The sequence below is a fragment of the Camelus ferus genome, chromosome 13, assembly GCF_009834535.1.
Source record: "Camelus ferus isolate YT-003-E chromosome 13, BCGSAC_Cfer_1.0, whole genome shotgun sequence".
Taxonomy (NCBI): domain Eukaryota; kingdom Metazoa; phylum Chordata; class Mammalia; order Artiodactyla; family Camelidae; genus Camelus; species Camelus ferus.
Genome location: NC_045708.1, coordinates 30,969,407 through 30,990,864, shown reverse-complemented (window position 1 = coordinate 30,990,864; position 21,458 = coordinate 30,969,407). Strand labels below are relative to the sequence as shown.

Genomic DNA, 21,458 nt, shown 5'->3' with positions numbered 1-21,458 from the left:
TGCAGCCGGAAGCGGAAAGTCCCGACCAGAAAGTTCAGCGGCAGCTGGGAGGAATTGGCTCCCGTTCAGGTTCGAGTCCACGTGGAGCCGCGGCGGGAGGGCAGGGGGCTAAAAGCCCGCCGAGGTGACGGGGAGAGGCGACTTTTTCCAGTCGCGGGGACCTCGGGCTAATTCACTTTCTCCGGCGGGTGTGGACGTGCGCTCTGCGAGATGGACACTCCCCCTCTGTCAGGTTCGGACTCGGATTCTGATGATTCTCTTGTCACAGACAAAGAGGTAAGTGTCAGCGGAGCTCGCGGGGCTGCGCGCGGGGGAGGTGTCCTCATTCCCTGGTGCTGACCGCCTGTCGTGCCCTATAGTTGCAGGAGGCGTTTTCCCGAGGGCTTCTGAAGCCAGGCCTCAACGTGGTGCTAGAGGGGTCGAAGAAGGCCGTGAACGACGTGGTAAGCGCCAGGTCAGAGGGTACTGGACTCGGGATGCGCACGAGGCACTGTTGTGCTCGGGAGGCTGCGTTCTACTCCCAGGAAAGATGCAACCGGCGCATTTCCAAGAGAGTCAATTACCTGTCAGAGTTTTGGGGGTTAGCGCTTGGTCCTTTGGCCTATTCCCTTCTTAAGAGCTTAGTGTCTGAATTTCCTAGAATGGTCTGAAGCAGTGTCTGGCTGAATTCAAGCGGGATCTGGAATGGGTTGAAAGGCTTGATGTGACCCTGGGTCCGGTACCAGAAATCAATGGACCTCAATCAACACCTCAGAACAAGGATCAGAACAAGGATCAGAAAGGTGTTGATCCAGAAGATGATTTCCAGCGGGAGATGAGCTTGTATGTATGTTTTCAAGTGTGAGAGAAGTTGTGGGTCCCTGTGCTGAGAGTGGGGGGGTGGGGTGGGGTCGGGGGGGTGGAACAGTGAAGCAGTGAGCCTGTACTCCTCAGAGATGCTGGTAAGTCTGGGAGTGGGGAGTTGACTAAGGAGCTAGGAGATTTTCCCCGGTTGAGAGAAGAGCTCCTTGGTCTAGCAGTCACAATTTGAAGTCTTTTATTGTCAAATACCCAGTTTTAGAGTCTTTTTATGCAATTGATCATTAGAACAAAAAATTTGCTTATAGAAGGTGTTTATATGGACTTTTTTAATTGAGTAAATAAGAATTTGTTTTTTGGCATTAGTTTGTAAGCTAATGGGTACTTCTAAAGTGGTCATTCTCTTAAACTACTAATTTATTTTTAGCAGTACTCCCCACCCCTTTTAAAAAGAGTGTACATCTAAATTTCTCCTAATAAGTTAATGAGGTATTATTACCGTTTTTGCTCGTGTGTTTGTTCTTGCTGGTGGGGGTCAGATCCTGAGAGTCCTTCTGACCTCGGATGACTCATGAGAGGCCATGAGGAGGGTTAAAGGCCTCTCTCCCTTAGCTAGTTTCACACTTTGTCTCACATCCCCAGCTACCGTCAGGCCCAAGCTGCTGTGCTTGCGGTGTTGCCCCACCTCCATCAGCTCAAAGTCCCCACCAAGCGGCCCACGGATTATTTTGCAGAGATGGCCAAGTCTGATCAGCAGATGCAGAAGGTGAGAAACAAAGGTTTTCTCTGGAAAGCTGAGGCTTGATACTTAAGTGTATTCAGCTGGCTTATCTCCTTTAGTGTTTAAAAAAACAGGCACAAGCCAATGACCAAACCAGTTGTCAGAGGACAGTTATTATCTCGATTATCTACTTCAGAGTCATGCCAGTCACCAAAAATTGAATAAATATAAGGATGACTTTTTCCTAATTTAAACAAAGAGAGGAAAGTGCTGTGAGAAGTGTGGTCCCTGAGGTAAAGGGGGCCTTTTGCATCTCCCAGCTGGCATGGTCATGGCATGGTGTGTGGAAGACAATAGTTCTTTTCTGCCGTTGCTGAGGGATGGGGAGGGGCAGTGCTGGAACTTATAGACAATTACTTTTCTCTGAGCCTCAGTTTTTCTCTTCCTTGAAAAAGGGGATTAAAATATGGCTCAGGTTTGGTATATCACTTTAGGGTTAGGTAGAACTTGGTCCTTATTTGACTTTGGGAAGAAGGGAATTACCAGTATCTAATCCAAGATATACTTAAATAGTTCCCTTGGGTCTCAAGCTGCATTTTGGGGAGCTTTTATCTCAGTGGTACTCAGAGAAGCTAATTTAGAGATGAGCCCAGACCCATCTCTGCAGATTCAAACTGACAGCTGCTTGTCCTTTAACTGACTTGTGTGTATTTAATGCAAGCTGCTAGGTGCCTGATGTCTGTTTGAGTTTTTACTGTGTATATGTATATTGGAGAAGGGGGCTGAGGCTGCATGCTGGTTTAACCACAGCCTGCAGGCTGTGGGGATGGGGAGAAGTTAGTCTTCTCTCCTGGCTCAGCAGCAAGCAGGCGGTTTTGTTTCCTGGAACAAACAGCACGCTGGGACGGGGAAGGTCTCCTTGAAGTTCCGGCTCCGTGGCTGATACTGCTGTTGTGTGAGACAAAGCGGTTAGCCTTTGGGTCTTATTGTCCTTGTGTGTAAAACACAGGGCTTGAAATAGATGATTTACAAGGTTCCTTCAAGTTCCACAGTCTGCAGAGCTGGGAAGACCTGTTCTGCTGCGGCAGCCCCTCAGTAGCAGCTAGCCCATTTTCAAACATCATTTTGTGTTTTAGATTCGACAGAAGCTGCAGGCTAAACAGGTGGCCATGGAGAAGTCGGAAAAGGCCAAGCAACTGCGAGCACTTAGGAAATACGGAAAGAAGGTGGGAAGGAAAATGGGCAGGGACGGGATGGGGCCGTCTTCAGTCGGGTTGAGCTGGTCCTGTGTCCTGTGTGTGTTCTATCACGTGTTTGCTACCTCACGGTGGGGTGTGTGCTAGTGTCCACAAGCACCATCCTTCCTGGACACCCGTGTGTCACCAGGGGTAGTGTGGTCACTGCAGGTGAGTCATGCAGTGGGCTGCAGTTTGCACACCTGTACAGTGAAGAGTTGGGTCCAGATCAGTGGTTTCCAAATGTGACCCCACAGCACAGTCACCTGGGGGAGTTTTTCAAAACAGGTTTCTAGGCTTCAGAATCTCTGGGAATCTGAATGTTTTCTCCCCTTCCCCGCTAAAGCTTCTCAGATATTTCCAATACTCACTCAGGTTTGAGAACCACTGGCCTAGGTGATTGTAAAGTCCTTAAAGGAATCAACCGTATTATTGATTGTCATCCAGTCAGAGGGAAAAATGGCACCAGTATGTTTGTGCCTGTCTAAGTTCTAATGTAAAACCCTACCATGGAACTTTTCTTGATTTTCTTATTTATTTCACGGTCATCTAGAAAGGAAGATGACAGGAATTAAACGGAGGGCTGTGGGAGGAAATGAGTGTGAGGATCAGCACGGGCATTAAGACTTGGGTAGCATTTTGGACGTGTTCACTTGTGATCTGGGTGCTGACTGCTGCCCACACTTAGAGTCATGTCACTGATGGATCCTTAGCAGAACATGAGCAGATTGGTGTCCTGGGCTCTGCAGAAGGGCAGCTGTGGAGCTGCTGGATGGATATGGCTTTTTTTCCCTGTCCACCCTGGATTGAATTGAACCCAGGACCTCCTGCAAGCCAAACACATGCTCCACCACTGAGCTCTACCCCCCACCCCTGGCTGTGGTTGTTGACGGATGACATCAACTCAGAGACTTGGGCAGTTGGTTTAACATAAATTATCAAAAGCAAAGAATAGCTTAGGCCTATTAGCTCCCTATTTCTAATTTGAGGAACCTTCAGGGCTGTGTTTCTCAGTAGGGGATAATTCTGCTTACCAGGGAACATTTGGCAATGTCGAGACGGTTTTTGTGGGGAGTGTGCTATTAGCCACTGGTGGATAGAGGGCAGGGAGGCTGCTAAACATCCTATAATGCACAGGACAGGCTGTCCTCTTCCAACAAAGAGTGACCCTGTCCAAACTGTCCTTGAGATTGAGAAACCCTGCCTTAGAGTTTAAGATCTCCCTTTGTCCTTAAAGCTTTTTTTCTTCTTCTTCTTTTTATTGAGATTTTTTTTCTGTTGGTACTTTCATTACCTAGCACTAATAGGTTAAATATTTAATCTGCCCAATTAGTGGGAGAATTGGGTGTAGACATAAACATGATCTGTGCAGTTTTGTAGGCAGGTTGTGTCATGGGATAAGAGTGCAGACTGCCTGTGTGTGAATCTCAGCTCCACACTTTCTCGCTGTGTGACTCAGGCCAGTTGCATAACTTCTCTGTGCTTCAGTTTCAGGGTCATAAGAATTTCTACCTCACTGGGTTGTTGAGGCGATAAACTGAGAATACTCTTAGTGCCTTAGTTTAGTTGTGGCACGTAGTCAGTGTTCAGAGGTGGTGGCATTGTCACCGTGAGATTACTGAGAGAATGAAGACACTTGCAGTGCTGGTTTGGAATGGGTGTAACAGTCCTGTGTCCGTGTCCAGGTGCAAACGGAGGTTCTTCAGAAGAGGCAGAGGGAGAAAGCAAACATGATGAGTGCCATTAAGAAATATCAGAAAGGTCAGTATATTCTCTCCTAAGGATGCAGGGAAGTGAGGATACCTGTTAATTCTAACAAACATATGGGGCTGTGAGGCTTGATTGATTGGGAACTGTTGGACCTAAGGTTTGGGAATGGTATGGGGAGCAGGATGTGCCTCTTAATACCGATTCTGTAAGTAACACCCTCTTGGAATTTAATCTTTTTAAAATATGATGGTGCTGATCAAAGTACTTCTTCATTCCCAGGCTTCTCTGATAAACTGGACTTCCTTGACGGGGATCAGAAACCTGTCGCACGGAGCACGAAGGAGGGAGCCAAAAGCCAGCAGATGAGGAAGGGGTACAAGTGTTTGGTTCTATTTTGTTGGTGGGTGTGCGCGGGCTCCCAGTTCACGATGTGGCAGGGACGTGCACAGGAGCGGCCTCAGAGTGGTGAGAGGGCGGCGGTGCCTGTGGCCCAGGCCTACGGGCTGTGTGATGGGCCCATTTAGCCACTTCAGTCTTTGAAGATTAAAGTGAGGTGATTTCAGCATTTGGCACATTTGAAGTGAATGCTCAGTAAAGCTTGATGCCTGATGTCACAGTGTGATGGTTTTAGAGTGCAGAACTAGTGTTCCCATCTGGACTCTGCCACTCATTAGGAGGGTAGCTTTGAGCAAGTTACTTGACCTTTCTAAATGTTAATTTCCCCCTCTAGGAAAATGAGTGAATTGTAAGTGCCTTAAAATATTAGGAAAGTTAAAAAGGATAATGTTGGATATTGTTATTGTTCTTTTTAGTTCACCTTTATGTGTTCCTAGACAGCCATCCTGGGGAAGTGATCATTTCAATGTGCAGTATGGTACACACTGTGACAGAGGCATTGAGGCAGTAGTATGGAAGCACGTTGTAGAAATATGTGACATGGTCTGGGGATGGCTTCCTGGAGGAGGGGCTCCTGGGGCTTAGTCTGAAGGATGGGTAAGAATTACCCAGGAGAACAGGAGACATGGTGGGTTTTGGGAAGAAGGAAGAACATGAATGAGCCAAAGCAGAGAGAGGAGAACAGCAGGCTTGTGTGTGAGGAACAGCCAGCCTGTGGCCCCATGGGGGATGCAGTGTGAGGCAGAGCGTGGTCAGGTGTGGCTGGGGGACCCGGGCTGAGTTCTGGGCAGTGTTTGTTGGCCTTGTGAGGAGCTTGGGCTGTATCCAGTAGGCAGTGGGGAGATGCTGATGGGCCTTACTCAAAACTGTGAGCAGATCATATTCATGTTTTAAAAATTACAGTGGTACTTATGCAAATGAGGGAGGCAGGGAAATTGATAAGGGGCCTGCTAAAGAAGTCCAGAGAACAAGGATAATGACCTGGAAGTGGTAATGGGGTTAGAGAAGGGAGAATGATAGAAGGAATATTCAAGAGGTTAAATGAACAGGACTCAGTAATTGAACTGGGTATAGAGAGTAAGAGAAGGAGAGAGAATCAAGGCTGACTCCAGGTCCCTGGCCTGGGGGGCCAAATAGATGGTGAGACCACCAACCTCAAGTTAGGGCGTAGAGACAGGAGGCGAAACCAGTCTAGGAAGGGAGATGACAAGTGATTTTGGACACGCTGAATTGAGAACCTGTGGGATGACCCATTTAAAAATGGATTACATCTGAATGTTAACTGCATTTAACACCAGAGAGGAGCAGAGACAACTGAGGATGCTTTAGCAAGATTTAGTTTAAATAGAAAGGTGTCTAAGGATAAACGGTGAGCCACATGGTATATCTGTGTCTTTTCCTGACTCTTGCCTTGTTCTCCTGCTTGGGTGGTGAAAACTGTAAGTAGATGAGCTTGCCTGGGGAGTTTGTAGAGGTGAAATGTAGGGCCAAGGATGGGGTTCTGGGGTAACAGCAGTGTTTGCTTACAGATGGGAACCTGAGAGTATTGCTGGGCTGTAAGTAAGGTTCATCAGGGTTTGCAGTGCTGCAGCTAACCTGTAAGACTGCTTTTTTTCAGGCCCAATGCCAAGCGACGCTATAAAAACCAGAAGTTTGGTTTTGGTGGGAAGAAGAAAGGCTCCAAGTGGAACACTCGTGAGAGCCATGATGATGTATCCAGCTTCCGGGCCAAGATAGCTCACGGCAAGGGCATCAAGAGGCCGGGAAAGAAAGGATCAAATGTAAGTCAGCAGGGGATGGGGAGTGGGGTGTGGGGTTGGGGGGTCCGGTGAGGGTTGGGAGCCACCTCCTACCCCACGGACCCCGCCCCGCCCCCTTTCTTTCCTTGTATCCTGACCCTGGGCCAGAAGGCTCACTGCTGTGTGAGCACATGTGACCTTTCTTTTTCTGTAGAAGAGGCCTGGAAAACGGACAAGAGAGAAAATGAAGAGCAGAGCGCGCTAAACAAACAGCATCTCTGTGTACAGAGGCCGAGGGAGGGGGAGGAGGGCTTGGGATTGCCCAGTACGGCTGGGTTCCTGCTGTTTGTTTCTTTTTGTAAAAATTCTTTCAATAAACTAAAGAACAGTTTTCAGAGAAATACACATTCTTGATTAAAAACTCAGGACTAAAAGATTTAGAAGGTACTTTTACATATTAAATAAGACTACTTTTTAATAAATGAGCCGCTTGAAAATTAAGAGTGTGGACTCTGGGGCCAGACTGCTGGGTTTGACACCTGGCTCCGCTGCTTGCTTGCCGTATGACCTTGAGCAAGTTAATTTTTCTTTGCTTGTCATCTCTGTACAGACATGGTAGTAGGATCTACCAAACAGAGTTCCTTTCAGCACTGAGTTAACTGTGGAATGCTTGGAACATTGCCTGCCGCATGATGAGAGTGTATACCGGCACAGGGTTATTTTGCTGGGTGGGGTGGCTTTCCTTAATGTGTGCTGAGCTGTGGTGGTACGTATTTGAAGGTCCTAAGTGCCGGCTGGGAGCTGTGCACAGGTTAGACGTGGTGGGCAGGCCACATCACATGCTGGGCTTTGCTCTGTCTTGAAAGGTGGGAAGGGAAGGCAGCTTACCGGCCCTCCCTCTTTCTCTTCCAGTTTAGAAACCATACTTTAAGGAGACTACAGACATCTGAGAACTGTATATTCTTAAGCAGAAAAAAACAGCTCATTTTCATATTATTTCCTTGTAGCATCCTTGGTACATGAAAAAGGATCTGTCTGGTTTCATATGATACTAAGTTTCTAGAACAAAAAGAGTGAATCTAGTTTTTATAAACTAATTTCAATGAACGAAATTCTGGGCAAAAAGGTCCTGTTTTCAGAAGACTGCAGTATTTTACCTGGACCTATTTCAACAATCTGTACAATATTAGTGAATGGGGTAATTATAGTAATTCCAATAAGGAGCCTCAGATCAGAGACTTAATGTGTGGAACATGGTGAGTTTTAAGAAAGGAGTACACAGATGGACAGCAGTTCACACTGGTGGGGACAAAAGTGAATTACTGATTTGAATATTTTTAAAGGTTTTAAAAAATGTGCACCTTTTCCTTTTATAGCAAATGGAATCATTTTCCTTAATTTCAGAGATACACAGTACAGAACTCATTTATATCACTTCCTCTAGCATCCCGGCCTTAAACTAAAGTATAATCAGGCTGCAGGCAGTATTAACCCTCAGATTGCTTTAAAATGCAATTTCGTGCACTGAAAGATAGGTCGGAGCTAGAAGTTCCAGTTACTGAGTCCAAGCCGTTCTTTGCTTTGTCCAGTACGCATGGGCTTCGGCTGTCAAGGCGCGGTTAAGTAACAGCAATTTCTCAACAACACTGTTCACCTTTCAGCTACCAAAGTATCGTTAACCAAGTAATTGCCGAAAGGAGAAACTTTGCTGCTTGCTCTCCAGTCTATAAACCCCCGCATTAAAGATGCATAATGATTAGTGACCAAAAGTCACTTCTTTTGAAGTATGTGGGTGATCAGTCACTGCACACCTGTTACTCAGTTCACACGCGGATGGCCGAGAGTGCAGCCGTGTTGCCTCCTCGTCTCCAGTGATAAATCCACGTGGCATTTTACAGAAGTAGGTCATTGAAAGAGGAAACTGACCAACAGAGATGAAAGTGCAGCAAAGAAATGAAAAGTGGATCAGGTTGAGGGTGAAACTGAATAGAATGCAATGGAGTTATGGGAGAAAAAGGTGACAAGGGAGTGAAGACACGGCTGCTGTTCTGGAGACTAGACAGATATGCGGCCAGAGAAATAGTGAACGTGAACTTGTCAATGTAATTAGGGAAAAAAATGGAAACTATGTCCCAGAGGAAGTGACATTGGCAGAAAACATCACAGTAAAGGGACTCTTGGAGATATTCTGTGACATGGAAAGTGTAAATGATAAAATGTTGGAAGTGAATCCAAGCTTAAGAGTAAGACAATTTGCCGATGCACAGGAAAGATGCGTGCTCCATAGCATGTGGTATAAGGGGAAAAGGCACGCACTGTTTTTTGTAGAGGAATGAAAGACTTGATTCTTAAATGTTTTAAATTATGGCATAGTAAATAAAAGCTTTACTATTTTTTTCATTTTCTTAGGCAATTAACAGTTTTTATTCCTCCTGACAAAAATTTAAAAAATCATTCATCGTCGTGAGTAGGATATTTTGAGGAGGGCATCAAAAGTAAGTGAGTTAATCTGCAGAGATGTGAGTCTAATTTTATGAACTACTGTAAATTATCAAATAGATTAGGTCCCTGATTCTTTTTCACCCCAAAGTTGCTCTCAAAATGGGAAGGTAGTCCTGCAGATCTGTCCCTTGAAATAGAGCAACCACATTTCTTCTGCTTTCACCTCCTTCCCAACATCCCCCCAAAGAGAAACTGGTCACTTTGTGCATTCAGTTCATCCAGAGTATGCACCCGTAGTCCTCACTTTGCACAGTAGTGCAGGCCCATACAAATGACCTGCTTGCTGCAATCATGCAAAATAATCTGATAAATTTTGACAAACTACATTATTAAATGTATTGTCAGGGGTTGCCAGGAGCTTCCATGCCCTCTTCAGCCTGCCACCCTCCCAGCACCTTGATGTGTTCACTCACCTGGAAGCTCTCCAAACCCTGCACTCTAGAGGTTTTATGGTGATTTCACTATGTAGGCATGACTTATCAAATCATTAGCCGTTGGTGATTAACTCAATCTCGAGCCCTTCCTGGAAGTTAGGGGGTAGGGCTGAAAGCTGCAAGTTTCTAATCGAGGCTTGGTTTTCCTGGGGAGCAGCCCCCATCCTGAAGCTATCCGGGGGCTGCTAAGAGTCGCCTGGTTAGAACCAAAGACCTTCCTACAACCCCTATCACTTAGGAAATTACAGAGGATTTAGGAGCTCTGTGCCAGGAACCAGGACAAAGACCAAATTTCTTTCCATGACATCACAGGTCACCCCTTGGTCACTGACCATGGATACCTTTTAGCAAAAGAACTGTAACAGTTATGAGATACCAGCACATGTCTAGATTCCCATGTAGTCATACATAATTCATCTAGTTCATCATTGCATTGTATGAAAATGTCTCCCAGGTTTGCAGGCTTCCATTCAATATCGTCAAGTTCCAAGAGCAGGAGTGACCTCAGCAACACATGGCTTCACCCACTGAGGCATAACTCAGGATCAGCCAGATGGAAGAGACACAGAGAGCAAGGTATGGGGGAGTCCCTGCCCTCCCCGGGCTGCAATTCTCTGGGCACCTCTGTGTGCTCACCAGCCTGGAGGTTCCCTGCCTCTTTCTTTCCAGGATCTTCACCGGGTACCATGTGGGGGTCTTTTCTTTCAACCTGATTCATTTTTCCAGAAAGGAACCCTCCAGCTTCAAACCCAGGGTTAAAATGCAGCATGTGAGGGTGAGGGTGAGGGTGAGGGTGAGGGGTTCAGCCTTCCTTTCACAGATTTTCACTGTTTTCAGCCTCACAACTCACCCCTACCGTGTCTCTTAGTGTCCCCGAGCCCTGAGCTTTGCCCACTTCTCTAAGAGTAAACTTCCAGTGTGGGAGACGTTATAGGCCTGGCTGCCGGGGTGTGTGGATGGGGCTCCCCGCAGACTCCCTCCCGGTGTCCGCTTCAGATCCCTGCATCACACCCCACTCTGTCTCAGAGTCCTGACCTCCCCCAGAGTTCTGGGAGGCGGGCTGTGTGCTCAGAGGGGTCCACTCAGCTCGCACGTTGTGGTTTCCTCCACCCTCTTCCACCAGCTTTCCATCTTCTAAACATGGCTTCAGTTTTCTTGGTCGCTAATGTTTCTCTGCCATTTTCTCTGTTATGGGTTCAGACCTTTTAAAAACCCCTTGATTATCCTGTATTGGGGTCTGGAAGGCAGAGGAGAGATCGTAGGCCTTAGTTTGCCATCTTTAAGCAGAAGTGTCCCACTAGTTTATAAGATTAAGGATGTGAACCAGTGGCCTTGGGCAGAAGGGAGAAACGGGAGACTCAGGAGAGGAAAAGCCAGACCGAGGCTTTCGTGTCATCTTTATTAACCGGCAGCACACACTTTGGCCATGAGAGGCAGGCTGACAGCACTGCTGGAATACTACGGGTGGCGGCCCTCTTCTCCCAAGCTCCACAGTTTGGCCTTGTACAGAGTGATGTCGTTGTAGACCCTGAAGTGGTTCAGCCTGCGGTCATCGCGTTCCGGGCTGACCTAGAGGGGAGGATGCGGGCGTCAGAATGAAGCTGTGGGAAGGGGGAGGGACCTGGACTTGACTCTGGCCCCGGTCTCCTGATGTGTGGCCCCTGGTGCCTTTCCTTGCTAAAGCCTGTTTGTGAAATGAAGATGACATTTGCATCAAAAAACTTGCCGGATTGTGTGAGAAAAACCTTTGCAGAGCTGCCGCACTGCCTTTCCCACGGCCTGCGGTAGAGGCTTGTGAACTGTTTCCCCGACTGGCAGGGAAGCTCCATGAGGGTAAATGCTGCATCTATGTCCCCAGCACCTGGAGCAGTGTCCAGCACACACCTGGGACTCAGTACGTATCTGCTGAATAAAGGATGGATGTTGTTGAAGTGCTTACACAGGGAACTGAGTACAAGTGAGCCCCCTCACAGTGTAAATCTCACCGTGCAATTAGCTTAAAGGATACACTTCAGCAAACGTCACCAGGAGACCAGAGGCTGAGAGGTATTCATTGAGTGTGGCTTCCCGAGATTCCCAGTATTGGCGTTGGGGTTCTCTGCCTGTGTGGGGCGAGGTCCAGTTGGGGCTGAGCAAGACTCTTCTGCCTCCAACCACAAAACCGTGAAACTCCAGCTTAATTACCTTTTATGGTCAACCTACCTCTCGGTCTAACGTTTTCTGTGTGTGCTTTTTATTTTTTTCCCACCAGTGCCACCTGATGGCATTGTCCCCAGGTTTATAATGATGAACGGGCTTGGTATATTTCCAGACCCTCTGCAACTCCATAGTGATGAGGGGCCCACATAGTCAGTTATCTGCAACACCTAGGGGAGTCTGAGCAGGGCAGGGCCATCCAAGCTGGTCTCACTTCTTCCTGTCACAGCTGGTGGGCCTGCCATGACATGTGCTGGTCAAAGTGCGACATTTCCACATGCATACTTTGTACCCGTGGCAGCCAGGACTTTTCTCTTTAAGAAAATGAACCCATGCACTTATGGTCAATTAATCTACAACAAAGGAGGTAAGAATATACAATGGAGAAAAGACAATCTCTTCAATACGTGGTGCTGGGAAAATGGGACAGCTACCTGCAAAAGAATGAAATTAGAACATTCTCTAACACCATATACAGATATAAACTCAAAATGGATTAAAGACCTAAACGTAAGACTGGATACACTAAAACTCCTAGAGGCAAACAGGCAGAACAAATACCCTTTTACATAAATTGCAACAATATTTTTTTCAATCTGGCTCCTAGAGTAATGAAAATAAAGTAAATAAGCAAATGGGACCTAATTAAACTTCAACACTTTTGCACAGAAAAGGAAACCCTAAGCAAAATGAAAAAGACAGCCTACAAAATGGGAGAAAATATTTGCAAGCAATGAGACCGACAAGGGATTAGTTTCCAAAATATACAGGCAGCTCATACAGCTTAATATCAAAAAATAACAGCCCAATCAAAAACTGGGCAGAAGACCTAAATAGACCTTTCTCTAAAGAAGACATACAGATGGCCAACAGACACATGAAAAGATGCTCAGTGTCACTAATTATTAGAGAAATGCAAATCAAAACTACCCTTAGGTACCACCTCACATCAGTCAGAATGGCCATCATTAAAAAGTCTACAAATAATGAATGCTGGAGAGGGTGCGGAGAAAAAGCAACCCTTCTACACTCTGTTGGTGGGAATATAGTTTGCTGCAGCCACTATGGAACAGTATGGAGGTTTCTTAAAAAACTAAAAACAGAGTCAACATATGATCCAGCAATCCCACTCTTGGGCATATATCTGGAGAAAAGTCTAACTGGAGAATATACATGCACCCCAATGTTCACAGCAGCACTGTTTTACAACAGCCAAGACATGGAAGCACCCTAAGTGTCAATTGACAGATGAATGGATAAAGAAGATATGGTGTATATATATACAATGGAATACTACTCAGCCATAAAAGAATGAAATAATGCCATTTGCAGCAAAATGGATGAATGTAGAGATTATCATATTAAGTCAGACAGAGAAAGACAAATATCATATGATATAAGTTATATGTGAAACCTAAAAAAATGATACAAATGAACTTATTTATAAACTGGAACTAGACTCACAGACATAGAAGACAAACTTATGGTTACCAAAAGGGAAAAGGGTGGGGGAGAGGGATAAACATTAGGCGTTTGGGATTAACATATACACACTACTATATATAAAATAGATAAACAACAAGGACCTATTACATAGCACAGGGAACTATATTCAGTGTCTTGTAATAACCTATAATGGAAAAGAATCTGAAAAAGAATATATATATATATATATATATATATATATATATATATATATATATATATATATATATAACTGAATCACTTTGCTGTACACCTAAAATTAACACGATTGTAAATCAACTATACTTTAAAAAAAAGAAATGAAGAATAGTGAGTTAAATTACTTGTGCTTTGTAATATTCTTCTTAGTTGCGTAGTTATCTAATTTGGAGGATTTTTTTCACTTAGTCTTCCTTTGTTCACAAGCCCCCTCTCCATTCCCTTATTCACTGTAAATTAGATGCCTCCACCCCCATTCCTCCTCCTTTCCCCCTTTAAGCATGTGCCTCTTCCCCAGCTGTCCAACAGTACCTCGCCTTCTGGGCTCAGTCCTGCTTGGGCTCCCACTGGAACCCTCTCCCTGTCTCCCACAGTCTCCTCTCTCCAAGGCGCTGCCCCGTATCTGAAGAGGGGCTGCTGCAAAGAGCAGCTATTTGCGCTCGTCACAGGTAAAACCAGACTCACTAAGCCGTTGATTCCAGTCTCCTTGCAGTAGCCCTGCGCAGAGCCACGTGCCCAGGCTGGAGTTGCATAAATGGGCAGAAAGCCAGGCCCCTGTAGTAGAAATATAAGGGCTATAGGTGTGGGAAGGGAGCACACTAGAAAATCACTCAGATTATGAAGACAACAGGGATTAAGCCAAGGGGCCAGGAGAAGCATCTAACTGGTCCTCAGCTGGGCCATGTGCCTTCATGTCTGTTCTTCCTCCTCAGCGTCCTAGCAGCGCACATTTACTGAGCACCTACTGGGCGCTGAGTACCATTCTCAGCAGTTTGTATACATTGTCTCAGTTCATCATCACAAGAAACCTTCAAGTGTTGACACTACTGTCCTCATTTTAAGGCAGATAAATGGAAGAGCGGTTAAGTCCACAAAGCTAGAGAGCAGTGGAGACTGGATTTGAACTCAGGCTGCCTGGCTCCAGGGTACCATGTTACACGCAGACACTGATGGTGATTTGGCTGCTGCAGCAGCAGGAAGGCACGGTGCTAAAGAAGCCCAGGGGGATGTCGGGGACAGAAGAAGAGGTGGCTCCTGGGCTGTCAGGAAGGGTGAGTAGGACTTCCCCAAGGAGTGAGGGCTGTGGGCCAGGAGGTGGCTGCAGGGCCATAAATGTAAAGACACAGGGTGTGCAAGGTCTTGGGGCCTTTGAGGTGTGAAGGAAGTTCCAACACAGCTGCAGAACAGTGTCCCAACCTCACATCTTCCACGAAATACATAGATGTACTCAAAGCCAAATACTAACAACAACTTAGGGGGAAACATAGAAGCAAAGTTAGCTGTTCTGTAACTGGATGTTGAAGGTTTTCCTAAGCAAGGTATGAAACCCAGAAATGGTAACAGAAAAGATGGGCACATTTGACTTCTTAAAAATTGAAACTTTCTGTGTGAGGAAAACCATTATCAGAGCCAAAAGACAAGAGTGGCAGGGAGTTCTTCAGGTTATCTATTCAAAATCCTGCATTTCTTCCTTAGGAACAGAAGCCCTGTATCATTTAGGGAGATCGTGTGCTAAAGACAGCATTTCCCAGGCCATCTTGCACTTAGTGGTGCCCTTCCAATCAATGAGGCAAGTACTGTTACTAGCATTCCCATTTTCCAGAGATGGGACAGAATTTAGAGATGTAGGCAACATGGCTTAGACCATCCTACTAACACCTGGGAGAGCAAACTCAGGCAGTCTGTCATCAGCAAGATTTGCTTAATCCACGCTGACCCAGCATTCACTATGTGCCAGGCACTGTTCAAAGCATCATACAAACACTACCTCATTTAATCTTCAGAACAATCATAAGTGCTGTAATATCTCCATTGTACTAGGAAAACTTAGTCACAAAAGAGCTCAGTCACTTACCAGGGTCACACACCTGGTACGTCGTGGCCAGAGTTCAAGCCCAGGCTCCAAACCCTGCTTTCTTAGCCACCACCTGGATTTCCTCTGAGCTTCTAGGTAAAGGAGCCACACTTACCAAGGGCTCAGAGTTCCATCCAATTTCTTGGCTTTCAGTCTGTGTCTCTGGGTATTTCTTCCTTGGTCCCTGGGCGGCATGGTGAATAAGATTTAGGAACTTGGCTGGGAGACAAGATATGAGTTATGAAGGAGTCAGGCTTTGGGACCAATGGGAGATCCTGTGCCCCTGACTCTGCCACATCCTCCCTTCGAGGGAGAGCACCCGGCCTCAGAGCCCGCAGCACAGGTGTCTGGTTCCTCCACTCATCTCTCCACAAACATTTGTTGTGCACAAACTCTGTGCCAGGCACTGTTTGAGCCCTGGAGATAGAGCAGAGTGAGACAGACATGGTCCCTGCTCTCCTGGAGGTGTGGTCCAGGTGAGGGGACAGGGGACACAATATACAAGTAGAAAAACAAACCCGATGGTGACAGTGATGCAAACTCTGAAGAGGGCAGGTGGAGGCAGGGCTGGATACTCAGGATGGTGAGGGGAGGACTCTCTGGAGGCCATGCAGGAACCAGTCCTGAGAGAGGCAGACAAAAAGCCCCCACAGGCAGCAAGAGCAAATGCCCTGGGGCACGAGTGAGTTTGGGCAATGGAGCTGCACAGAGAGGGTGAGTAGCTGGGCTGTAAGAAGTGAGCTCAAGTCCTTCTGGGTTGAAATAAGTATGGCTGCCAACACCAGGTATATTTGTAACTCCTTGGCTTAAGGGCTTAATTCCATTTTCAATCCACCCTATCAAGTCTCGATTTGAGAGAGGCAGTCTGACAAGGGGAAGAAGCTGGCTTGTAGTCAGCCATTCCTGGCCCTTCCACTACTAGCTTGACAGGTGGTTTAACTTCTCTGGGCCTCACTTTGCTCGTCTGTAAAATGGAAGGAAAATACCTACCCCAGCAAGATGCCTGAGAATGGAATGAAGGAATGTGAACGAAGGACCTGGCATTGGGCTGAGCTTGTCCTGACTGTAAGGCGGCTGGTAATGAACTCCTGCCTGGTGATCAAGACCCTCATCCCCCGTAATTTTCCTTATTGCTGCGAGGCCCCAGCTCCTACCCTTCACTCTAGCCGGGCGGGTGTCTTCATTCAGGTAACAACCCACTTCCTTGGATTGAGCTCTGTTAGTCTGTTCACTTGTCTGTACAATGCTAGGAGGTCCTCACTCGTCCTGCCCACCCCCCACTTCCTACCCTGTCCTCTTACATAAATCCTACCTCCTTCTCTATCACACTCCACTCTAAGAAGGTAGTGGGGAAGGAGGAGAGCTTGCCAGAAGGATCAGGCTTCCCATCAAATATCTCTCCTCCCTCACTCCCAAACGTGGTCCCATCCGCCCGTGCATCAAGGCCATGCCAAACGACTCCCAGTGCTTGGGCCATGCTGGTGCCTCCCATTTCTGTGCTTTCCCATATAACTCGGAATGTCCTTCCCCATTCTTCTACACCTGCCATACTCCACCTCACCCTGACATCGCCTCCTCCAAGAAGACTTCCCAGAACTCCACTGCCTGACTGGGGCATCTGTCTTCCACGTTGCTGCCATCCCAACCCTGCTTTCTGTTTACTTGTGTATTTACTTGTCTGTCTCCTTGATTATAGTGTGAGCTCCCCAGCCCCACCCTAGTGACGATCACATGGTAACAATGAAAATAACATGTCCTCATCACCAGGCACCAGATACTGTTCTAAGCACTTGCCGTGTTTTGTTTAATCCTCACAATGTCCCTAAGAGATAGGCTCAGAGAGGTTGAAAAACTTGCCCAAAGTCACACAGTTCACGAGTGGCAGAACCAGATTTGAACTCAGTCAGTAGGATCCCAGAACCTGTGCTTGTAACAGCTAAGCGTTGGATGGATGAATGAACACAATGTGAGGGCCATTAGGAACATGTTTTTTGCCTGGACAGTTAATAAACTGGCAGTTCGTTTGACTGCGTCAGACTCTTGTGAGCTTCATTCCTACGAGTCCAGTTTTCAGACGATCAGAGGACTGAGCTTTCCCCAAGGAGACACGACCCTGAGAGGTCTCCCAGCCAGCTGCCCCTCTGTGCTCTATCTCAATGGCATTCTCAGTCCTGGACTTACCATCTGCAGGTTCCTCCAGGTTATCGTGCCAGGACATGGGCTTTCTGGTGATTGGGTGAACTAGAGGAAAACAGCATCACAGGCTCACATTAAAATCTCTCCTCAGTAAGCCAGAAAGAGAAAAATGTATCACTCATATGTGGAATATAAAATTAAAAAAAAAAGACACTATGAACTCATCTACAAAACAGAAACAGACTCTTAGACTTAGTAAACAGTCTTATGGTCACTGGGGAAAGGGGGTGGGAGGGGATAAATTTGGGAGTTTGATATTTACAAATGCTAGCCACTATATATAAAAATAGATTTTTAAAAAGCTTCTTTTGTATAGCACAGGGAACTATGCTCAATATCTTGTAATAACCTTTAATGGAAAAAAAATGAAAATGAATATATGTGTGTATATTTCAGACTGGGACATTGTGCTGTATGCCAGAAATTGACACGTTATAACTGACTGTACTTCAATGAAAATAAAGGATAGCAATAATGAAAAAGAATATGAAAATGAATATATGTATGTATATGTATGACTGAAACATTATGCTGTGTACCCAAAATTGACACAACATTGTAAACGGACTATATGTCAATAAAAATTTTTTAACTTAATAAATTTTTAAAAACTTTAAAAATAAAAGAAAATTAAAAACCCAAAAAAACTATCTTCCTGGCCCCTCTAAGACTCACTTGTGGCTGGACACCCATCAGCATCTTCTGAGTGTCTTGTCACGTGTTAGGTATTGTGCTGGGCCCTAGGGCATAAGACCTTCCAGGACCTGACAATCTGAGAGACACTGTCCTGTCTGGTGGCCACCAGCCATCTGTGGTGATTTGAATTTGAATAATTATAATTCAATACAATTGAAAATTCATTCCTTAGCTCCACCGGACACATTTCAAGTGTTCAACAGCCACATTTGGCTACTGGCTACCATTCAGGGCAGCACAGATTGAGAACATTTTCATCATCTCAGAACGTTCTCTTGGACAGCGCTGGTCTACAGGGATGCAGACGTACCAGGCAGCCAGAGATAGTGATATATACCCAGGAGGCCATGTGTTAACGGAGGTGTAGGCTCCACAGACATCTATTCAGCTCGTAACTACTGGTGCACTGGAGACATGGCTGCAAACAAGACCGAGAAGATCCCTGTTCTCCCTGAGCCTCCACTCTGTAGTGACACTTGATAAACAGATATACCATATCAGGCAAATATAAGTGAGCTGCAGAACAACATAAAGCAGGTTACATGGGTGCACCCATGTTGACGGTGGGGTTGGGAGTGTGGGTGATGTGTTTGTAAGGTGATACATTAGAGCAGAGTCCTGAACAAATGTGCTGTATGAAGATTCGTGGGAAGAATTCAAGAGTGAGCTTGATGAATTAGAGAAACTGGGAAGCAGAGTAACTCAAGCCGAGGGAGCTTGTTGGGGAGTAGTAGTAAATGAGTGGAGGCCAGAAGGAACCAGTGGTCTCTAAAGTGTTTTATCTCAAACTCCTACCAGTAAAAGCTTCTGTAAATGCATATTTCTATAGTCTTTATGTACTGTTGTCGATGTATCAACAGAACATCCTTTTTTTCTTTATACACAAATGTAGACATCTACATTCATAGAATGCAAGTTCTAATATATCCCCACTTACTCCCAATGGGTCATATTAATCATATGCCCAAGGGGCATGAGCTGAGAGACCAGCCTTTTTCCTAGAAAACCTGAACGCTGCCTGAAGGGATTATTAAAATTGTTGAAATGGACCAAGTTTAAACAGAATTGGATGTTAATTTGTTTTCCTGAAATTAGTGTTTGGGGGCTCCAGAATAAAACCAGGTTGGTTATAAGCAAAATGAAGACCTTACATCTTCTCCACTCTCACCCCTCACCCCACCCCCACCAAAAGGTGAGGAGATGGCTAAGCTACTTAGCTGACTATTGTAATCATTTCAGTGTGTGTGTGCAAATGTATATCTAAGCATCACGTTGTACACCTTAACTATAGGCAAATTCTATTTCAAAAATGACATTACATTTCTTCTACATAGCTGGGCTGCAGCGGACTACAGTTAATCAGGTCCAGGGTTGGGGGAGAAGTTCAGAAAGAAGGAACAACGTTTATGAAAGTGAAGAGGTGGGGAATGGCATGATGATTTAGGAAATTCATGTCTTTAGATACCGCTGCAGAGAAGGGAGCCCGTGGCTGCTGCAGAATAGGCACTAAAATATTTATTAAAGGAACAGTGTGCAGGTGAAGAGGAGAGTCGGGAGGAAGCTGGGTGAGCAGCAGAGCCAGATCCGTGGGATCTTATGTACCTATCAGGTTAAATCTCAGCTCAGAAGCTGAGGATTTTATAGAGGGACTGTATGATCGATTCCCCCTTCTGCACAGCTCTAGCCAGAAGTGGGTAGGGGAGGGTTGCAGGGTGGGCCTGGAGGAAAAGAGACTAGTTAGGAGCCCATCAGACCAATGCAGGCAGGAGCGAGGACGGCCCTGCTGAGGCTGGGGAGTGAGGATGGACAGAAGGCAACTCAGGTGCTACCTTGAGGGCAGAGGTAAGTGAGGAGAGATGGCGAGGCCTCCCCATGCATGACTGTGTCTCCTACGGAGACAGGAACAGGGGGCCCATCAGGTGAGAGAAGTGTTAAGGAAAGAACAGGACTGTGCCTACTCAGCTGTGTGGAGTGAGGGAGACTGAGGATGACTCCCAGGCTTCTAACTTGTCAGAGACAATGGCTGTGGTGCCCTTTGCTAAAACAAGGTATCTGTGGTAGCCGCAGCTGGGGGAGGGGCGCAGGATCAGCCTCGTTTTTTCACTGGGGAGTCTGAGGTATCTAACAGACGTCCAGGGGAAGAGAGCCGGGAGAGCTGGCATTTAGCCAGAGGGGGTGTTACAGGATGAGATGAAGCTGCCCCAGGAATGTGCAAAGTGATGAGAGGGGTGTGTGGCCGTTTTACGGGGGGGAGGGCAGTGGCGTGAGTCTCTTCCCCCTGAACTTTCTGAAGACCTTAGGACAGAATTAGAAGCCTGAAAAAACCCTTTGGCTTATTAAAACAAACCAAAACACACACAAAACAAAACATAAAACCCTGCAAATATTTCAAAAGCAAAATTATAAAAAGACTTTCAAGTTTTTACCATGAAAAATTTAATCGTGGCATGAGTGCATTTTAATGCATCTAACATACTTGATGTGATGTGGACTGAGACCGCTCCACTCCCACCAAAGTCATAGTTCCTGAAGGCTAAGAAGGGAGGTGAGATCAGAGGAGGCATCTTCTACAGTGCTCCTCTCAGCCTCCCACCCCCACCCCCAACCCGGCATCTCTGCCCCTCGTTCCTCCGAGGCGCCCCCTCACCCTTGCGGAGTGGATTCACGTGATACTGCGTGTAGAGTTTCTGAGTTCGTAGCTCTTTGAGGTACAGTTCCCGCAGGATCTGGTTCTGGTGGACCTCATCTGCGATCATCTCCTTCTGGCGTGCAGCCATGGCCTTGGTACAGCTGGGTCCGGACAGTACCACCCTCCTCACTGCCCTCTCCTCTTGAGGCTCCTTAGTGCCCAGCCAACTGCTGTCTCCAGGCAACAGAGTCCCAAGCCGTCTCCAGGCAACGCGTCCTAGATTACCCCCCTCCCTTAGGCCTCACTCTTGCCCGCCCATCCTCCCGCCCCAAATCCTATAACGCGCGCCCCGCCCACTTTGGGCGCTCAACTCACCGTCGCAGTTTCTCAGGAGCTAGTCCCGTTACAGAAACCCCAGAAAAGAACTCGCTGTCCAGTGACAGGCCTGGGAGGTGATGGATTTAGGATCGGACCTTCCCTTGGCCAGCCATTTCCTAAAAAAGATTTTGGAAGGAGTCAGAAACCTCTCCCATTTTAAGGCGGATGCCCAGAAGTGAGACCCTCTATGTCAGTCTCATAAAACATCAGAGGTTTCCTACCTGAGAAGACATCCTAGTCCATATCCCTCATGAGATAATATGGACAGAATAACCCTGTCCTAACCCTGA

General features: G+C 46.4%; 2 protein-coding genes across 3 annotated transcripts; one reads left to right on the top strand and one right to left on the bottom strand.

The window, feature by feature from the left end:
* The first annotated feature begins 2 nt into the window (after window positions 1–2).
* On the top strand, window positions 3–7,000 carry EBNA1BP2 (EBNA1 binding protein 2). The gene is made up of 9 exons (XM_006178481.3): window positions 3–276; window positions 360–443; window positions 641–822; window positions 1,441–1,564; window positions 2,656–2,745; window positions 4,440–4,515; window positions 4,744–4,837; window positions 6,479–6,641; window positions 6,814–7,000. Exons 1-9 carry the CDS (start codon window positions 211–213, stop codon window positions 6,862–6,864), a joined length of 930 nt encoding a protein of 309 aa, XP_006178543.1. The 5' UTR covers window positions 3–210; the 3' UTR covers window positions 6,865–7,000.
* Window positions 7,001–10,930: 3,930 nt separating this feature from the next.
* On the bottom strand, window positions 10,931–21,018 carry LOC102510742 (protein FAM183A). 2 transcript variants are annotated; one of them, XM_032494018.1, is made up of 4 exons: window positions 20,809–21,018; window positions 17,451–17,510; window positions 15,385–15,488; window positions 10,931–11,104 (listed from the first exon to the last, which is right to left on the bottom strand). In XM_032494018.1, the coding sequence occupies exons 1-4, from the start codon at window positions 20,936–20,938 to the stop codon at window positions 10,994–10,996; spliced, it is 405 nt and encodes a 134-aa protein (XP_032349909.1). In that variant the 5' UTR covers window positions 20,939–21,018; the 3' UTR covers window positions 10,931–10,993. The 2 variants fall into 2 exon arrangements, with proteins under 2 accessions (XP_032349909.1, XP_032349908.1); XM_032494017.1 differs by lacking the exons at window positions 10,931–11,104; window positions 15,385–15,488 and adding an exon at window positions 15,495–15,892 and having other exon boundaries at window positions 20,809–20,986.
* Between the last annotated feature and the right edge of the window lie 440 nt (window positions 21,019–21,458).